Source organism: Engystomops pustulosus, chromosome 7 (genome assembly GCF_040894005.1).
Source record: "Engystomops pustulosus chromosome 7, aEngPut4.maternal, whole genome shotgun sequence".
In the NCBI taxonomy this organism is placed as follows: domain Eukaryota; kingdom Metazoa; phylum Chordata; class Amphibia; order Anura; family Leptodactylidae; genus Engystomops; species Engystomops pustulosus.
The window spans coordinates 49,670,826-49,685,223 of NC_092417.1; the positions used below are offsets into that span (position 1 = coordinate 49,670,826).

Genomic DNA, 14,398 nt, shown 5'->3' on the forward strand with positions numbered 1-14,398 from the left:
GCTTTGCACAATGTTTTGTTTGCGTGGTGTAACGCTACAACTATTAGTTTATATATTAATATAGTTATTTTTAAGCAACAGGTTCTGCTTCTTTTCAAATCAATTGCTTACTGTCTGGAGAAGCCTCCAATAATAGGAAAGATACGTCTATGTGTCACTGCAAAGGGCTCAATCCATTAATCTCACACCTGAAATTGCTGGTGTTACAGTATATGTGGAAACTTGCCGGTCATGCAGTAGGTCATTGATACGTTGTACATTTTTTACAGTGAATTTTTCCTTCTATAAAATCTGCAGCGTTTTCACACTAATCTCAGCCAAAGAGAAAATCATTGCTTTTTGTTTGTAGCAGTTTAGCAGAAAAACACCACAAATATATAGTTCCATTAGACCCACGTTTACAATTTAATTACCAAAAGGGTAATTGCCAAAAGGGCAAGTTAGGAAGTACACAGCACCCATGGAAATCAATGAGCTACACGCATGGTGCATGACTGAATAGGTAACCTTTCTCTACTTGTATATGGTCCCACTTGGACCACTACAAAGTAAAACATATGATCTGTATCATATTAATATAGAGGGGATAGGACTAATTGCAATTTACATATAGGCGGTCTGAACATCTAGTATCCCTCCCTACACCCACAACGATAACTTTACATCAATCATTCCCCCGTCACAACAATAACTTGTTAATTGGTGAGGGTCCATAGGGTAGGATCACGAGAACAATGTCCATTGTACCTCAAACGAACCAAAAGGCAGATGGGACATGGGCGCAGTTGCCTCGTGTACTAGTCTACCTCTGTCAGATGTCACATGTTCTGTTTGGGTTGCGTTTAGAAATCCAATTGGAACCTCTCGGGTATTCTTATTCATACTCCCGATTATGTAGGCCGATTTCTGCCCTGCTATGGATATGGTGATGCCGTACCTGCTTTTATGAATGACGCTTTATGAATAAATGGACCAAAGACTGGAAAAGATTACATTTGTGCTGGATTGATTAAAAAAAAAAAAAAAAACAACCAAGGAAATATTGTCTGTCCAAACACAATCTTCAATCACAGAGATATGTACATGGGGGGGGGAGCCGATAATGATTTCTTTATCGAGCTTGTATGTGCGACCAGCTGCTCTATTCAGATCCCCGTCTCATGATCCCTGGGGATCCTGTGGATAGGGGATGATTGTTGTGACTGGACATCCCCTTTAACATACAATTTTTTTTTCTTCAGAGGAATTTCTGAACACATTCCCTCCAGTTGCAGTCTCCTGCCTCTGGTTATATGTAATCCTGTAATAAAAGTCAGTTCTGGTCAGGCTGGAGTATCAGATACTCACCAGAGTAAAGGAATTTTATAGGCAATAACCTCCTGCCCCTGTATTTCTATTATGGACAGACTCTGGGGCAGATTTATCAGAAGTGTCAGAGCAGAACTATGGCCACCAATCAGAGCTCATCCTTCATATTCCCACTGCGGTTCATAAAATGTAAGCTGAACTTCATTGGTTTCCATGGGCAACTAGAACAGTTTTACTTCAGACACTTCTGATAAATCTCCCCCAGAAAGTTTAGCTGCAGATTATCAATCAATAATCTATAAGCAATAAGATAAAACTAAACTATTCATATAGAAGTCAAGGAAAAGTGATGTGGATTATTACAATCCAAGCACAGGGAAGGATAATCTGCAGACACACTTGGCTGTAACATGGAAGGGAGGCGACTTCCTGAAGACTCGCTGATCTGTGTGATGTCACCGTCTCAGGGAGACCTTTTCCTTGGCTGGATATCTGAGACTGAGGCCCAAGAAATTGGGTGGAATTCAATTACTACAGTATTTATATGACAAAACCTGATGGGGTCGATGTTAAACATTAAACAACAAGACTATCATACCAAGACACCGTACACCAAATACAGAAATATACAATATAAACCTAATATTTTATCCTCTATACAATATGTACCCAAGTAAATAACACTTTTTTTTTTTAAATAGCAACATTACATGCAACCCCAACTACACAAGTAAATGTAATAGAATAATAATCTTTATTTACATAGTGCCATCAACCCCTGGATGAGGAATCCCCAGATATAAATGAAATCAGATATTCTGTATCCAGGGAATACAGTACAATCACAGATGAAGACAATTACTCGGCCGCACATTGATGTCTTGATGATTTCCCTTGACATGTGGGCAGCCTGCATTTCCCAGCCCATTAACCCGTGACTGGATATGGATCTCTGTTGTAGCCCAGACATCAACAAATAACCTGTGTGGTCTACGAGAACATGCTAAACTGATTAATCCAGGACAGCCATCCCAAGTATTTCCAGAAACAGGGCTGTGCAGGAGCGTTTCTCTGCATCTATAGACTTTAAACTATTCCAAATGGGCCAGTATTACTGTATAACCAGGCAGACAGGTTGTTCAATATATTGCGACAGCTTGGTACAAAAAGTGCGAGTTAGAAGGGATTAGATTGACAAATCAATCTTCAGTAGCTTCATAAACTTTGCTGGACCCACAGAAGATACTCCAGTCAAGTACAGGCGGCCCCCGGGTTACATACAAGATAGGTTCTGTAGGTTTGTTCTTAAGTTGAATTTGTATATAAGTCGGACCTGTATATTTTATCATTGTAATCCCAGACAGAACTTTTTTGGTCTCTGACAATTGGATTTTAAAAATGTTGGGTAGGGGACCGCCTGTAGCTTTTAAATAGATAAAGCTTCCCCCATGAAATGTAACAATTCTATTTCTAGGATATCTTCCCTTTGAAGGGTATACAAGCCAGATTGCTAGAGGTTCGGAACTGGGACCCACAACAATTGGCAAAACAGAGCACAAAAAAAAAAATCCTCCAAGGAGCCCTGTAGTAACAAGGACTTCCAGGGACAGTCCCTATTTAGAAATCCCAGGGCCCCCCGAAGCAAAACCCAATCCCAGACTTCTTTTATATCAAATGCAGCTCAGGGTGATTTGGGTTTACTATTTGGCCAATTCCATAGGTTAGGGCAGTGATCGCAAGCCTTACAGTAGAAAAAAAAGGAGAAAAAGTTTGGATTATCTTTGTAGCTTCCTTCTAGGGTCCTGGGCTGCAAGAGGCCTTAAGTCCTGTCTGACGTACACTGCCCTTGGGTTATGGCAAGGGTGCCCATAGAGGTGGCTCACCCATGCCATAGGTTTGCCACCACTGGGTTAGGGGATTGAACTTCGGGTGAATTCAGACAAGCACGCTGGAGAAGAGGGGTGACCATACATGCGGTCGTACACAAGTCCCCCTCAGGTTTGTGTAAATTAGGCCTTACCCTGGTACACTCTTTTTCGGGGCAAACTCCTTGGTTACAAAAATGCCAAAGAAGTCAATTATTTAAGTTAAAGCGCATTGCACACACTATGGCATCCAGTATTGTGAAGTTATAATACACAGCATAGAAATATTGTAATTCCGCTGGAAAGCATATGGCTAATGGTTACCCTATATGTACAAGACCGGTCCATAGCATTTACAATGGTAATCTTTTCTTAGTACATGTCATTTTCCCTTGTGCTTACTTTATGCTCCTCTACTAGTCTGAGGACAACAAAGAATAAAGCTACTGAAGAAAGTAAGAGTTACGCCAACTAATTCAGCGATGCACAGGAATATTAACTGCAGGCGCTTCATTACACACCGCTTACACGGCCATCGCTTTCATATCACACACACTCACATTTTATGGGATGCTATTTTACTAAAAGGCCTTCTAATCCTAAAACTTATATCTCCCAATATAAAACTTCTTCTGATCCAAAAACTGCTCATAGCAAGGCACATTTTGTAGGGAATATAAATTAACAATTTTGAAGTGATTCCTCTGCTATTCCTCTTGGCAATGAACACATTTGGTCACTTAAAGGGAACCTGTCGACACATTCACAAATACAGGTAGTGACAGGTTCCCATAGAGCCCTAGTAACTAACTGACACCCTTCTTTTAGCTAAAAATGATTCCCCTGAGATTCCCATATATTCAACTTTATAGTTTCACCTGGTATCTAAGCATGGCTACAGCGAATCGAGGTGGGCTTGGCCTCCTCGGGCTGAATCCAACAGCTCCTCTCCATCGTCTCTCTGTTTGCAGCTGTAATGTCATGTGACCATCGGAGGTCCTTTAGATTTTTAGCATTAGAAAACTGTACACCAAGCATATATCTCATGAAACCACAGCATATTGTATCACATGAAATCACAGCCTGTGAAGGCTGCTGTGATTGTTTTAAGTGGACAGATATGTAAATGGGGTAGTTTGCTAATGTTAAGTAGCTAAAGGAACTTTGATGATGTCACACTGGTCACATGACATTGGGCCACGCCCTTGACCCGCTCCAAAGATGCATAGATCTATAGACCAGGAAAGATCATAAATGATTTTATGGGGATCTGAGGGAAACTATTTTTAGATAAAAGAAGGGGGTCAGATAGTTACTAGGACTCTATAGGAACCTGCCACTAGCTGTATTTGTGAAAAATGTGGTGACAGGTTCCCTTTAAGATCCCCTTTGTTATTAGGGGGGTGTCACTGCACGCTAGTCACAAAGTGTTAATGTCTGCTGCCCGCAAAACAGCAATGCCAAAGTGTTTGCACGATTGCAGTGTGGGTAAATGTATCATCATAGGTTCTGTTCACATTTTCCTTCATTTGTTTTTGGACTTTGGATGGAAATGTTTACCAGAAAAATACGAGGCTATTTGGAGAAAAAACAAGGACATACAAAATAAAATCTACTTGTGATCATATTGTAACAATTCTCTATTTAAAAAAAAAAAAAAATCTGCCCAGGGCAGGAGAGAAATCACAGGATCATCAGGCTGTAAGTTCTTAAGGACACAGAAATAAAAGTTCTTCATTACACACCGTTGATTTTCTGGACTACATGGGTCCATGACAACCTACCTCATATCCCAGCAGCATCAGACCCAGTCATGGACAGCGCAACAAGTCGCTTCCATTCATACACCGTTGCTATCAATGCTTCATCATCGCATAGCTGTTCACATCCAGTTTCATTGCTACTACAGGGAATGCCTCCATTATATAGTAACAAGTCTGTGTACTCATAAGCCCGAGTGTCGCCATACGCTACATTGCAATGATTTGACACTTGCACTCATTTTCACGTGCAGAGATTAAGATATTAGAAGAGACCGTGCATCAAAGGAACACATCAACAACTTCATTATAAAAGGAACTTGACAATTATGTAAATAGGTCAGCTCCGATGGGAGCATCAATTAAGAGTAATTACACCATGTGCTATAATTAATAAGACTAGGGCATCCTATTGGTCTGAAAGAGAACATGTGATCAGAGGCATACTTCTCTTGCATTGCTTATTATGTGACAGCAAAGCTTCCCAATAGATGCAGCTACAACAATCCAAAGGATCCGGTGAAGCCAAATGACCAAGACCAAAGCCGTGCCACTTATGAGGCTTTGGGGAAGGTGATAACATGCACTATCAAAGGACTACAAAGGAGTTTCTTTCATTTTTACCTGAAAGAAGGAGCCCTGAGCGATACATGATAAAAGAAAACAGAATAAACTAATACAAAAGGAAGTTTCTCCAACTTCCTTTCTAAATTCCCTTTTATGCGAAATCTCACCCATTTCCCTACAAATATATCTCCCCCAAAGTCAGGCAAATATGACTCTTTTCATCCCATTTTCACATGAGACGAGTCAAGTTTAGTGGTTCTTGGGGGGGGGGGGGGGGGGGGATGGAGGGGATTTATCATAATGACAGATTTATCATAAGCTGTGCCAGAAATGTATGCAAATTATTGTGCAAATTTGACAGACGCGCCAATTTTATTTAGGGGATGGTCCAAGTAAACCCAAGCACACAAAAATGCATTATATTGTGCCCCGAACAATGGATCCGTGGTTTGTTTTTACAGTCCATGTGTCATCGGCATGGGCTGTAAACCCTCTTTTTTAATTTTGTGTTTTTTTCACTCCCCATCTTCAAAAATCTATAACATTATTTTTTTCATGTAAAGAGCCTGTGTGAGGCTCTTCATAGTTACGGTATTTAATATTCCATGCCATGTAGTAGGAAGCCAGAAAAAAATTCAAATGCCCCAAATACCAAACGCCTTGGATTTTACGGCTTTCACTTTGCACCCCAAATGAGGAGTCTCCTTTATTGTTTGGGTCAGTACGATCATTCATTTACAAAAATTAAAAACATTTTATACAAGAAAAAAATTTTTCTGGCTCTAATAACTTTTTCATACTTTGGTGTACAGAGCTGTGTGTGGTGTAATTTTTGTGACTTTCGAAGACATTTCAATTCTACCATTTTGAGGACTGTAGAACCTTTTGATCATTTTTTATATTTTGCAAAATGGCAAAAAGGTGGCATTTTCGACCTTGGGCGCCATTTTCCATTCTGGGGTTAAACCTTGGGAATATCTGTAATTATATTTTGATAGATCGGACATTTTGGGACACGGCGATACCCAACATGTTTAGGATTTTCACCGTTTATATCAGTTCTTGGGAAAAGGGGGAAATTTGATTTTTTTTTACTTTTTTTTCATTTATTTTACCATTTTTCAGATCCCCCTAGGGTACATTAAGCCTAGGTTGTCTGATTGATCCTTACATGAACAAGTATGGCGGTATATGGGGATGTTGCACATCACCTATTACAATGTGCTATGTGTACATTGTAATAGATGGTGTGAAATGAGACGTCCTCGGGTCTTTGTATGACCCGAGACTGTCATGGTAACAGTTCACCGCTCCCAGATGACCCATATAACACCCTGAAATATGCAGCAAACGCCCACCTTGTATGGCTAGGGCTCAGCCAGTTAGCCCTCTCTATACACTCGCAGCAGACATATGACGTATTATTCTGTCACATGTATGTCTGGGGTTAAATGGGGTTGCAATTTGCATGGGTTTTTTAAAACACGCGTTTTTGCACGTTACCGAGCATTTGGCTGGTTTGAATCAGTTTTTCTTCATTTCTGGAAGTTCAGCAGCTGTGTTTACCTTGTCACAGCTGCTTACACTTCCAGAAAAGAAGAAAAACGGATTCCAACCAGCCAAAAAGGCATGCGTTTTAAATGCATGTGTTATGCAAAAAGTTTTAAAAAAAAAACACACCCCAAAGCTCACAATAAAAGACTGCTTGAGCCGCTGACATAGGCAGACAGTTAACACATGGGGCTGTGGAAACCACCACCATATATATGAATTTGTCTGAGTGCTATGCACTGAATCCACTGATAGCACGCAGGCAAAAGTTACATCCATGTACATGAGGGCTAAGTCTCCAACTTTATGTCCATCTAGTTCAAAAGGCAATGGGTAAGATCACTGGTGATAAGAAGCCAGTACAGGAAAGGACATCTTTATGTAATAACTATAAACATTTGGTTCTATAAGCACATAGAAGTTTTTTTTTTTGATGATGTTCAATCTCAGAATCTTTTAATATGGGAGAAGGAAATACGAGTTATGATCTACTATTCCAAACCATGGCGTTTCTTTTGCTGGAAATTGCACAATAATTTGTATATCATGTTATAAACAGAGGGAAAAATAATATGTGGTGGAGATCTTAATCTTACTGGAAATATTCCCTTCTACTTCTTTAGCTGGTGATCAGAGCCAATGCACTATTTACTGGCTCATGTAACTGGATACAACCCACTGATTATATAACCACAAATCACATAGAACATCACTATCCGATGATCACAAATCTGATATGCAAATGTTATTAGCAATAAGATGGCCCTTCGAGACAAAGACAAATGCGGATCAGTGTAACATACACAATGGCAATAATCAGTGCATCCATCCCTTCCAAAGAACAGAGTGTGAAATACTTGAGAGCGTAAATTTTGATCCCCATCAGAAAAGTTCTTGAGTAACGTTTTACTAAAATATGAGAAGTTATTATTCTAATGGTTTTCACAGCGTCATCCCACACTAGCAACTCTTGTACTAGTTACGGTCCAAAACATTATATAGCGTCATCATTTACTGCAGCGCTTTACAGATCATGTTGGACAAAGTCAAAATAGAACACAAAAAGACTAATAACATGGGCATTTGTAATAATAAAAATGAGGGTCCTGCTTGCAAGATGACAGTATTGTAGATTTTATATATTATAGTACAAATCCTGGCAAGTTCCAGTGAGACCAGGTCTCTGTAAAACTCAGCTTAGCCTCAATTTAAGAAAAGATGTCCACAAAACGTCAATATCCGATAGCAGGAAAAGTCCTGCAGACTACACTATTCACAGTATTTCCCTTTTTTTCACCCTTTTTTTCCTATTCTGGTTTGTTCAACTTCGTTGCCACAGTAGAGTAGGAGAATATCTGAGTTTGTGCAGTTATGTCAATCATTAAAGTAGTGACCCAACTATTCTAGAAACACAACTAGAGCCCATTTTCAGAGGTATGTGGCAGGAGACGTCCTGATATACACCACTGACAGAGTGCTCCATGTATCCCCATATATCAGCATGTGTCATCCATGTAGGAGATACAAACTAATGAGCTTTCCTCTTAGAAAGACAAAAAATTATGGTGTGGATCAGTCATCTTTCCAAGAAAATCCCGATGGCCTTCACAGATTTTAAAAGTCAATATAAGTATTTGCAGACTGCTGATTCTAGCCCTCAAAAAGACTGTAAAGAACACTAATGTGAACATAGGCTAACGTGTGTATTGGTGTTCGGTGCATGTATATCTAGATTTCTTCATACATCCTGCATAAGCGTAGGTATACTGTACACATACCACACTTACCTTTAAGCAGAGGCAGAGGTGTTAACTCTATAGGCTTCCCCTGAGACCGAAACTGTGAAGAGCTCTGTGACCTCTTCTGCCTGGCTTTTCTGACGGACTTCCGGGAAAATCCGTCTACTTTATCCACTGATGGAGGAGTGGTTGGTGCTGAGGACATATCCCTACTGGAAGGAAGAATAAGGAGAATTAGACTAAAGCAAAATATGCCAAATTAGTAATGGTGAATTTCTATTTGCTTAAGCTTTAAATATGCCCTGGAGACGGTTTCTTTGCAGCAAAAGAGAGAAAAACATTTTGTATACTACCTGGAGGAGAATCTTGCAAGACGTGAAACAAAAGAGATTATGGTTTTGGCAATTTTTGACTTTAAAAGGCAATCAAGGGTGTAGTCTCAATCCAAACAAGGCTGTCCATGGGCCCCCACATACCAGTCCCAGAGTTTAGAGGGTTGTATACCATGATCAGCATTCACTTGGTTATACTACTATGGTGATGCTTTCTGTAGTCACATAGCCAATCCCATTAAAAAAAAATACTTCTTTCCACACCAACAAAACAAATGGTGATGGAGGATAGACAGAAATGCTGCTTGTAAGACAAAGCAATAATTACAAAATACAAAAATGGAAGGAAGCAGCACTTACTGGTAAATTCTGCCAGGTGCATGCTCACAACCGAGACAAAGTCCATCCACAATAGTAAAAAGGAAAATGGTAGCACTACAATTAAAGTTTTAAAGGGGTTTTCCCACAAACAAAAGTTAGGCCCTATCCACGGGATAGGGCCAATTGCTGATCAGTGGGGGTCTCAGTGCTGATTTGAAGTGGTCAAATCCAAGGACAACAGTGTCTTTTCTAAGGGATGACATTTATAGGATATTTTAATACCATCCAATTGAAGAAATGTTTGCATATAGTAGATGAAGTAAATTAAATGTCAATGCTCAGACAAGACTACCCCTTTAAAGAAGTAGTGAATCTAGTCTAATTTTGTGCCTTACGAATGTACTTATGATTGTTTTATGCAAAATATGTGAACACCTTTCTGAATATCACATCACCATGGAATAAATGCTGCTCCATGAACAACAACATTTCTCTTCCCATTTGGATCCATCTATAAGACTGCGGCTTATTTCAATACATCTGATAAAGGGAAACTCATGAGGTTACCATGCGCCGCTCTCCTGCTTTATACCATAGTCTGTTCCTAGTAATGACTACTCCCAGCAAGCCCCGACTGCCTGCAGCTATGGAAGAATATATGAGCATCAGCACATACCCAAATAAGAGACAGAAGACCAACAGACTCCTACAAAAATATTGAAGGGGTTTCTGTGATTTACAACTCATCGATGCAGTCAATGTGAGATCAGTGGGGATCGGATTCCTGCTAAAAGGCTGCTAGAAATCTCTAGGTTTCCTAAATTTTAGATAAGTTGCAAGCTACCCTGCGCCCACTGCAACTACATACTACCCGTGCCATAGCAGATTCCCAAACACTTACTGAGAAAGTTTAAGTCAGTGAATGGGAAGCATTTTGGATATTATGCCAAACCCTGCATTAAAAAGAATTAAAAAGGGGAGGGGTCCAGAGGGATATGAAGAACCTACCATTACCGCTGGCTACAAGGCTTTAAAGGGGTTGTCCGAGAATATTAAAAACTCTGGGGGTCGCCAGGAGAAGGCAAATAGATGTTCATTTCATTTGTACAGCGCCCCTCCTCCCCCCGGCAGAGTTTTTAATAGTCTTGGACAACCCGTTTAAAGAGTGACCAAGACATTTTTGTTCACACATAAATAGTAAAGGTCATAATATAAGAAAAAAGTTTTTAAAGAGGACCTGTGGAACACCCACAGGCCCTTGTGGACTGGTGGTTTAGCACTTTAGCTAGTCCCTCTGTGCTAGAACCGTCTTTGGTGCTGCTTGTACAGTAATGCAATGAAGCCGGAGCAGTACACAGCAGTTTCACTGCGCAAGCGCTGTACCCACCACACACACGGTAGTCCTCAAGAGGGGGAAGCAGAACCCGCTATGTAACACAATATCATAAGATACAGTAATGTCACATGAGGACTGATTAGGAAAGTTGTGTGCAGCGCTGTGGAATCTGTTGGTGCTATAGAAATATAGGAATGATTAATAAGTCAGTGCTACATAAGACTACTGCTCTAGGAAAAGTATATACACTCGAGTAGTACAGGAATCTTATTTACTTTTTAATTATTCTCACCCTTTCAACATTGACCTGTAGTAGCCATGAAGCTATGTCACCCCCTTCCTCCACCTTTCTGACCTAATAATTTTTTACTTCCTTCGCTTTCAGCATTATTCAAATCAGTTTTTGGCATGCGCTACAGATCCTGTTGCACTCATCACCAGTGATCCTACAACGTGCTGAAACCTGGCACCAGACCTTCTACAATATACTGATGTCACAGGAGGCTCTACGAGACGCAGTAAACTTATCTCTGAATAGATAGGAAGGTCATGGATTACAAATCCGCAATAATCTCCATTTGAAACTAGTTTATAGAATCATACAATACTTCGTACCATAGAGCACCCATCACTTCTGCTGTACTAAACGTGTGCATTTCTCCATGCAATACCTTACATTTTTATGATAATAGTATGTGCCAATACAGCTGAAAGTTTATGAACTGACAGCTGGGTGTTACCAGCTTGGGGTCAAATTGTGGTATTGATAAACTTCATTTTGACAAAGACTATGGAAACACCTAGTTGCAATCATAAACCTTGTTAGTAAAAAGTAAAAAAAAAAAAGTACTACTACAAATCAGATTTCTTTTGGATAAAATCCACATTGTAACATGTGACATTTATCTCTGAATTTTACAATCACCTTCGTGAACATGACCCGAAATTTAATTGCTGGAGCTCTCAGCGTTGTGCTGCTCTGCTATCAGACTTGACTCTGACCTGCCGTTGTACTAGAAAAGTGTTGAGTAAATCCCAAGGGTCAAGCGGTCAATTTGATGCGTTAAATGTTTTAGTAAGTGTTCGCATTTATTGTAAGGTCAGTCAAATAGGAACTAATCAATATGAGAGCAAGACCGTGATATTTAAAATGTAGAAAAGAACATAGAAGAGTAGATGTAAGAAAGCCAAGCGGCCTGGATAACATGAGATAAATACACAATATATTAAAAGGAGCCGCACATCGGGTTCCCATAGCCTGCTTAATACTACCGTATTTTCCGGGCCATTAGGCGCACCGGAATATAAGGCGCATCAGTCTGATGTGCCTTATATATGGAATTATTCCATATATAAGGCGCATCGGACTATAAGGCGCAGGGTGGCCGGGGGCGTGGCGGAGCGGAGACGGAGCGACCGGAGAGGTGAGCGGGGAAGGGGGTCCTTTCAGGGGGGAGGATGGCAGCGGACCATACTTACATGGGTCCCCGCTACCAGAGACAGCAGATCTTCTGCGGGAACTGCAGACCGACGTGGCAGAAGTTGTTCGTGCCGCGTGGTCTGCAGTTCCCACTGGAGATCTGCTGTCTCCGGTAGCGGGGACCTATGTAAGTAGGGTCCGCTGCCCTGCGCCATACATAGGGCGCACCGGACTATAAGGCGCACTTTGGATTTCTAAGGAAATCCTAGGCTTTTATGTGAGCCTTATAGTCCATAAAATACGGTAATCCCAATGCAGTTTTCAAATCCAAAAGCAGGGGGGAAGCACATACCACTGAGAGGTGCTGCTCCCTCTATTTCACTCCACTCCAGGTTTGGGCATCAAAAACTGCATATGAAAAATTGGATGTTTGTAAGTTTTGAAAGAGAAAAAAAAAAAAAAAAAAAAAAAAGTCTACAGAAATTGGCGATTAGGGGAAAATGTTTAATCCTGATGACAGGTTCCTTTCAACTTTTCAGTCGTAGAGCCTTGGTTAATCAGCCCCTCTATCGGCTTATACTGCACATCGAAAACTGCAGTATGCCCTTCCATATTTAACTAAGTTCACATCTGTGTTCAGGGTGTATGTCTTGGATGCATGTCTGGACGAATCCATTAAAAGGATACTATCCTTACCCTTCCGTTACTTCAGAAGGAAAAATAATTGTGCATAAAACTACTCGCACAACAGAAGATGTAAAAAAGAAACTTGTATTACACCATTACAAGTCCAATGAAATCAATAGTTGAAAAACAGAAACTGGTGAGCACCACAGACATGAACAGGCCCTTATTGAGCACGAGGCCAGGCCAAAATCTTTGTCAATTCTTAGTACAGTTCTCAGTAGCCATGTAGCAAAAAGAGAACGTCATGGCCAGTGCAGCATCATCATCCCACATTGCTGGGATATTCTTACGAGTTGCCATCAGTCAGAGGAGAACCCCTGTGACAGTAGACATGCATGAAGGTACTGGATAGGGTTAGGTGAGCACCTCAGACGTGTGCTGATGAGCAGCGATGATGCAGGCATCTGTCTATTTAAAACTAATCAGGATGTTGTAGGCAGAAAAACTTACATCAACAAGTGGATTGTCAGCAGAAACAGTGCTAGCTAAATATAAATTGTATTGTATAGCAATGTAAACAGGCTCGCTAAGAATACAACATTACAAAAGAAGTGACAGCAAATGTCTCAGCAAACAGACCCTAAGGCCACGTAAACACATTGTGTTTTGAGACGCAATGTGTGACCCTAAGAGGGCACAAGGGGTCCTGCTGCATCTGGTACCTCAGTAATGGATGCAACTTATAACGCAGAAGGGCAAGTCCAATGTTCTACAACAATACCAGCATACGATGGGTGTCAGGATCTGTTACGTAGACTTCCTTAGAGTATATTTAGTACCACTTTCTATCATCAATTATTAAGGCCTCTTTAAGACTTTCATAGAGTAATATTTCTTAACCCCTTCTGGAACAGTAAAGACGTGTTCATTCTGTAGTCCTCACACGTGATAAACAAACACGATTTTCCTGTAATTGCGGTTTGCATTCCTGCCATGTCTCTATGCTAGGTATGTAGGAGGGCAGGCCTACCCGAGTCAAGCCATCTTGTGTGAATGTGTAATGGGGGAAACAAGTGCAAGAAGGTGAAGACTGCAAAACAGCATCTTATTAAAAGAGCAATACATACATCACCAGTCACTGCAGTGTCACATGTACTGTTCAATATCAGTGCTGGCCAACCAGTCACATAGCTGGTGTCCACAATCCATTTCAAAGCCAACCTTCAGGCCCTGTTCACATGTTGCGTTTTTTGGATGCGTTCTGACAGCATTTGAAAACGGTTGAGGGGCTTTGCCAGAACACACATGCATTTCCATTGAGACACGTGTTCTGGAATGTGCTACAGGTGTTTTGAATTATTTACATGCAAAGGGGGTGTGAAGGGGCCCGCGCACTTTTAAAACATGAAATAGGTTTTTACTCAAAACTACTCCAGGACGGACACTGGTGCAGCCACCTGATACATCATCAGGTCTTGATGTATCCGCCATGGCGGTAGGGGGCGCCAGAATGTGATAAATCTCCTATACGGTCCCGATTCCAGAACCCATGTGTTTCCAATGTGCATTCTG

At 40.8% G+C, this 14,398-nt stretch overlaps 1 protein-coding gene across 4 annotated transcripts in view; it reads right to left on the minus strand.

Moving 5' to 3' along the window:
- PPP2R5E (protein phosphatase 2 regulatory subunit B'epsilon) overlaps positions 1 to 14,398 on the minus strand; it is a 57,935-nt gene that overhangs the window by 39,859 nt on the left and 3,678 nt on the right. For all 4 annotated transcript variants that reach the window (XM_072115844.1, XM_072115843.1, XM_072115845.1 and 1 more), the window contains exon 2: positions 8,839 to 9,002. In XM_072115844.1, the coding sequence (XP_071971945.1) occupies positions 8,839 to 8,995 (157 nt within the window). In that variant the 5' untranslated portion in view covers positions 8,996 to 9,002. The remainder of the gene's footprint in view (positions 1 to 8,838; positions 9,003 to 14,398) is intronic.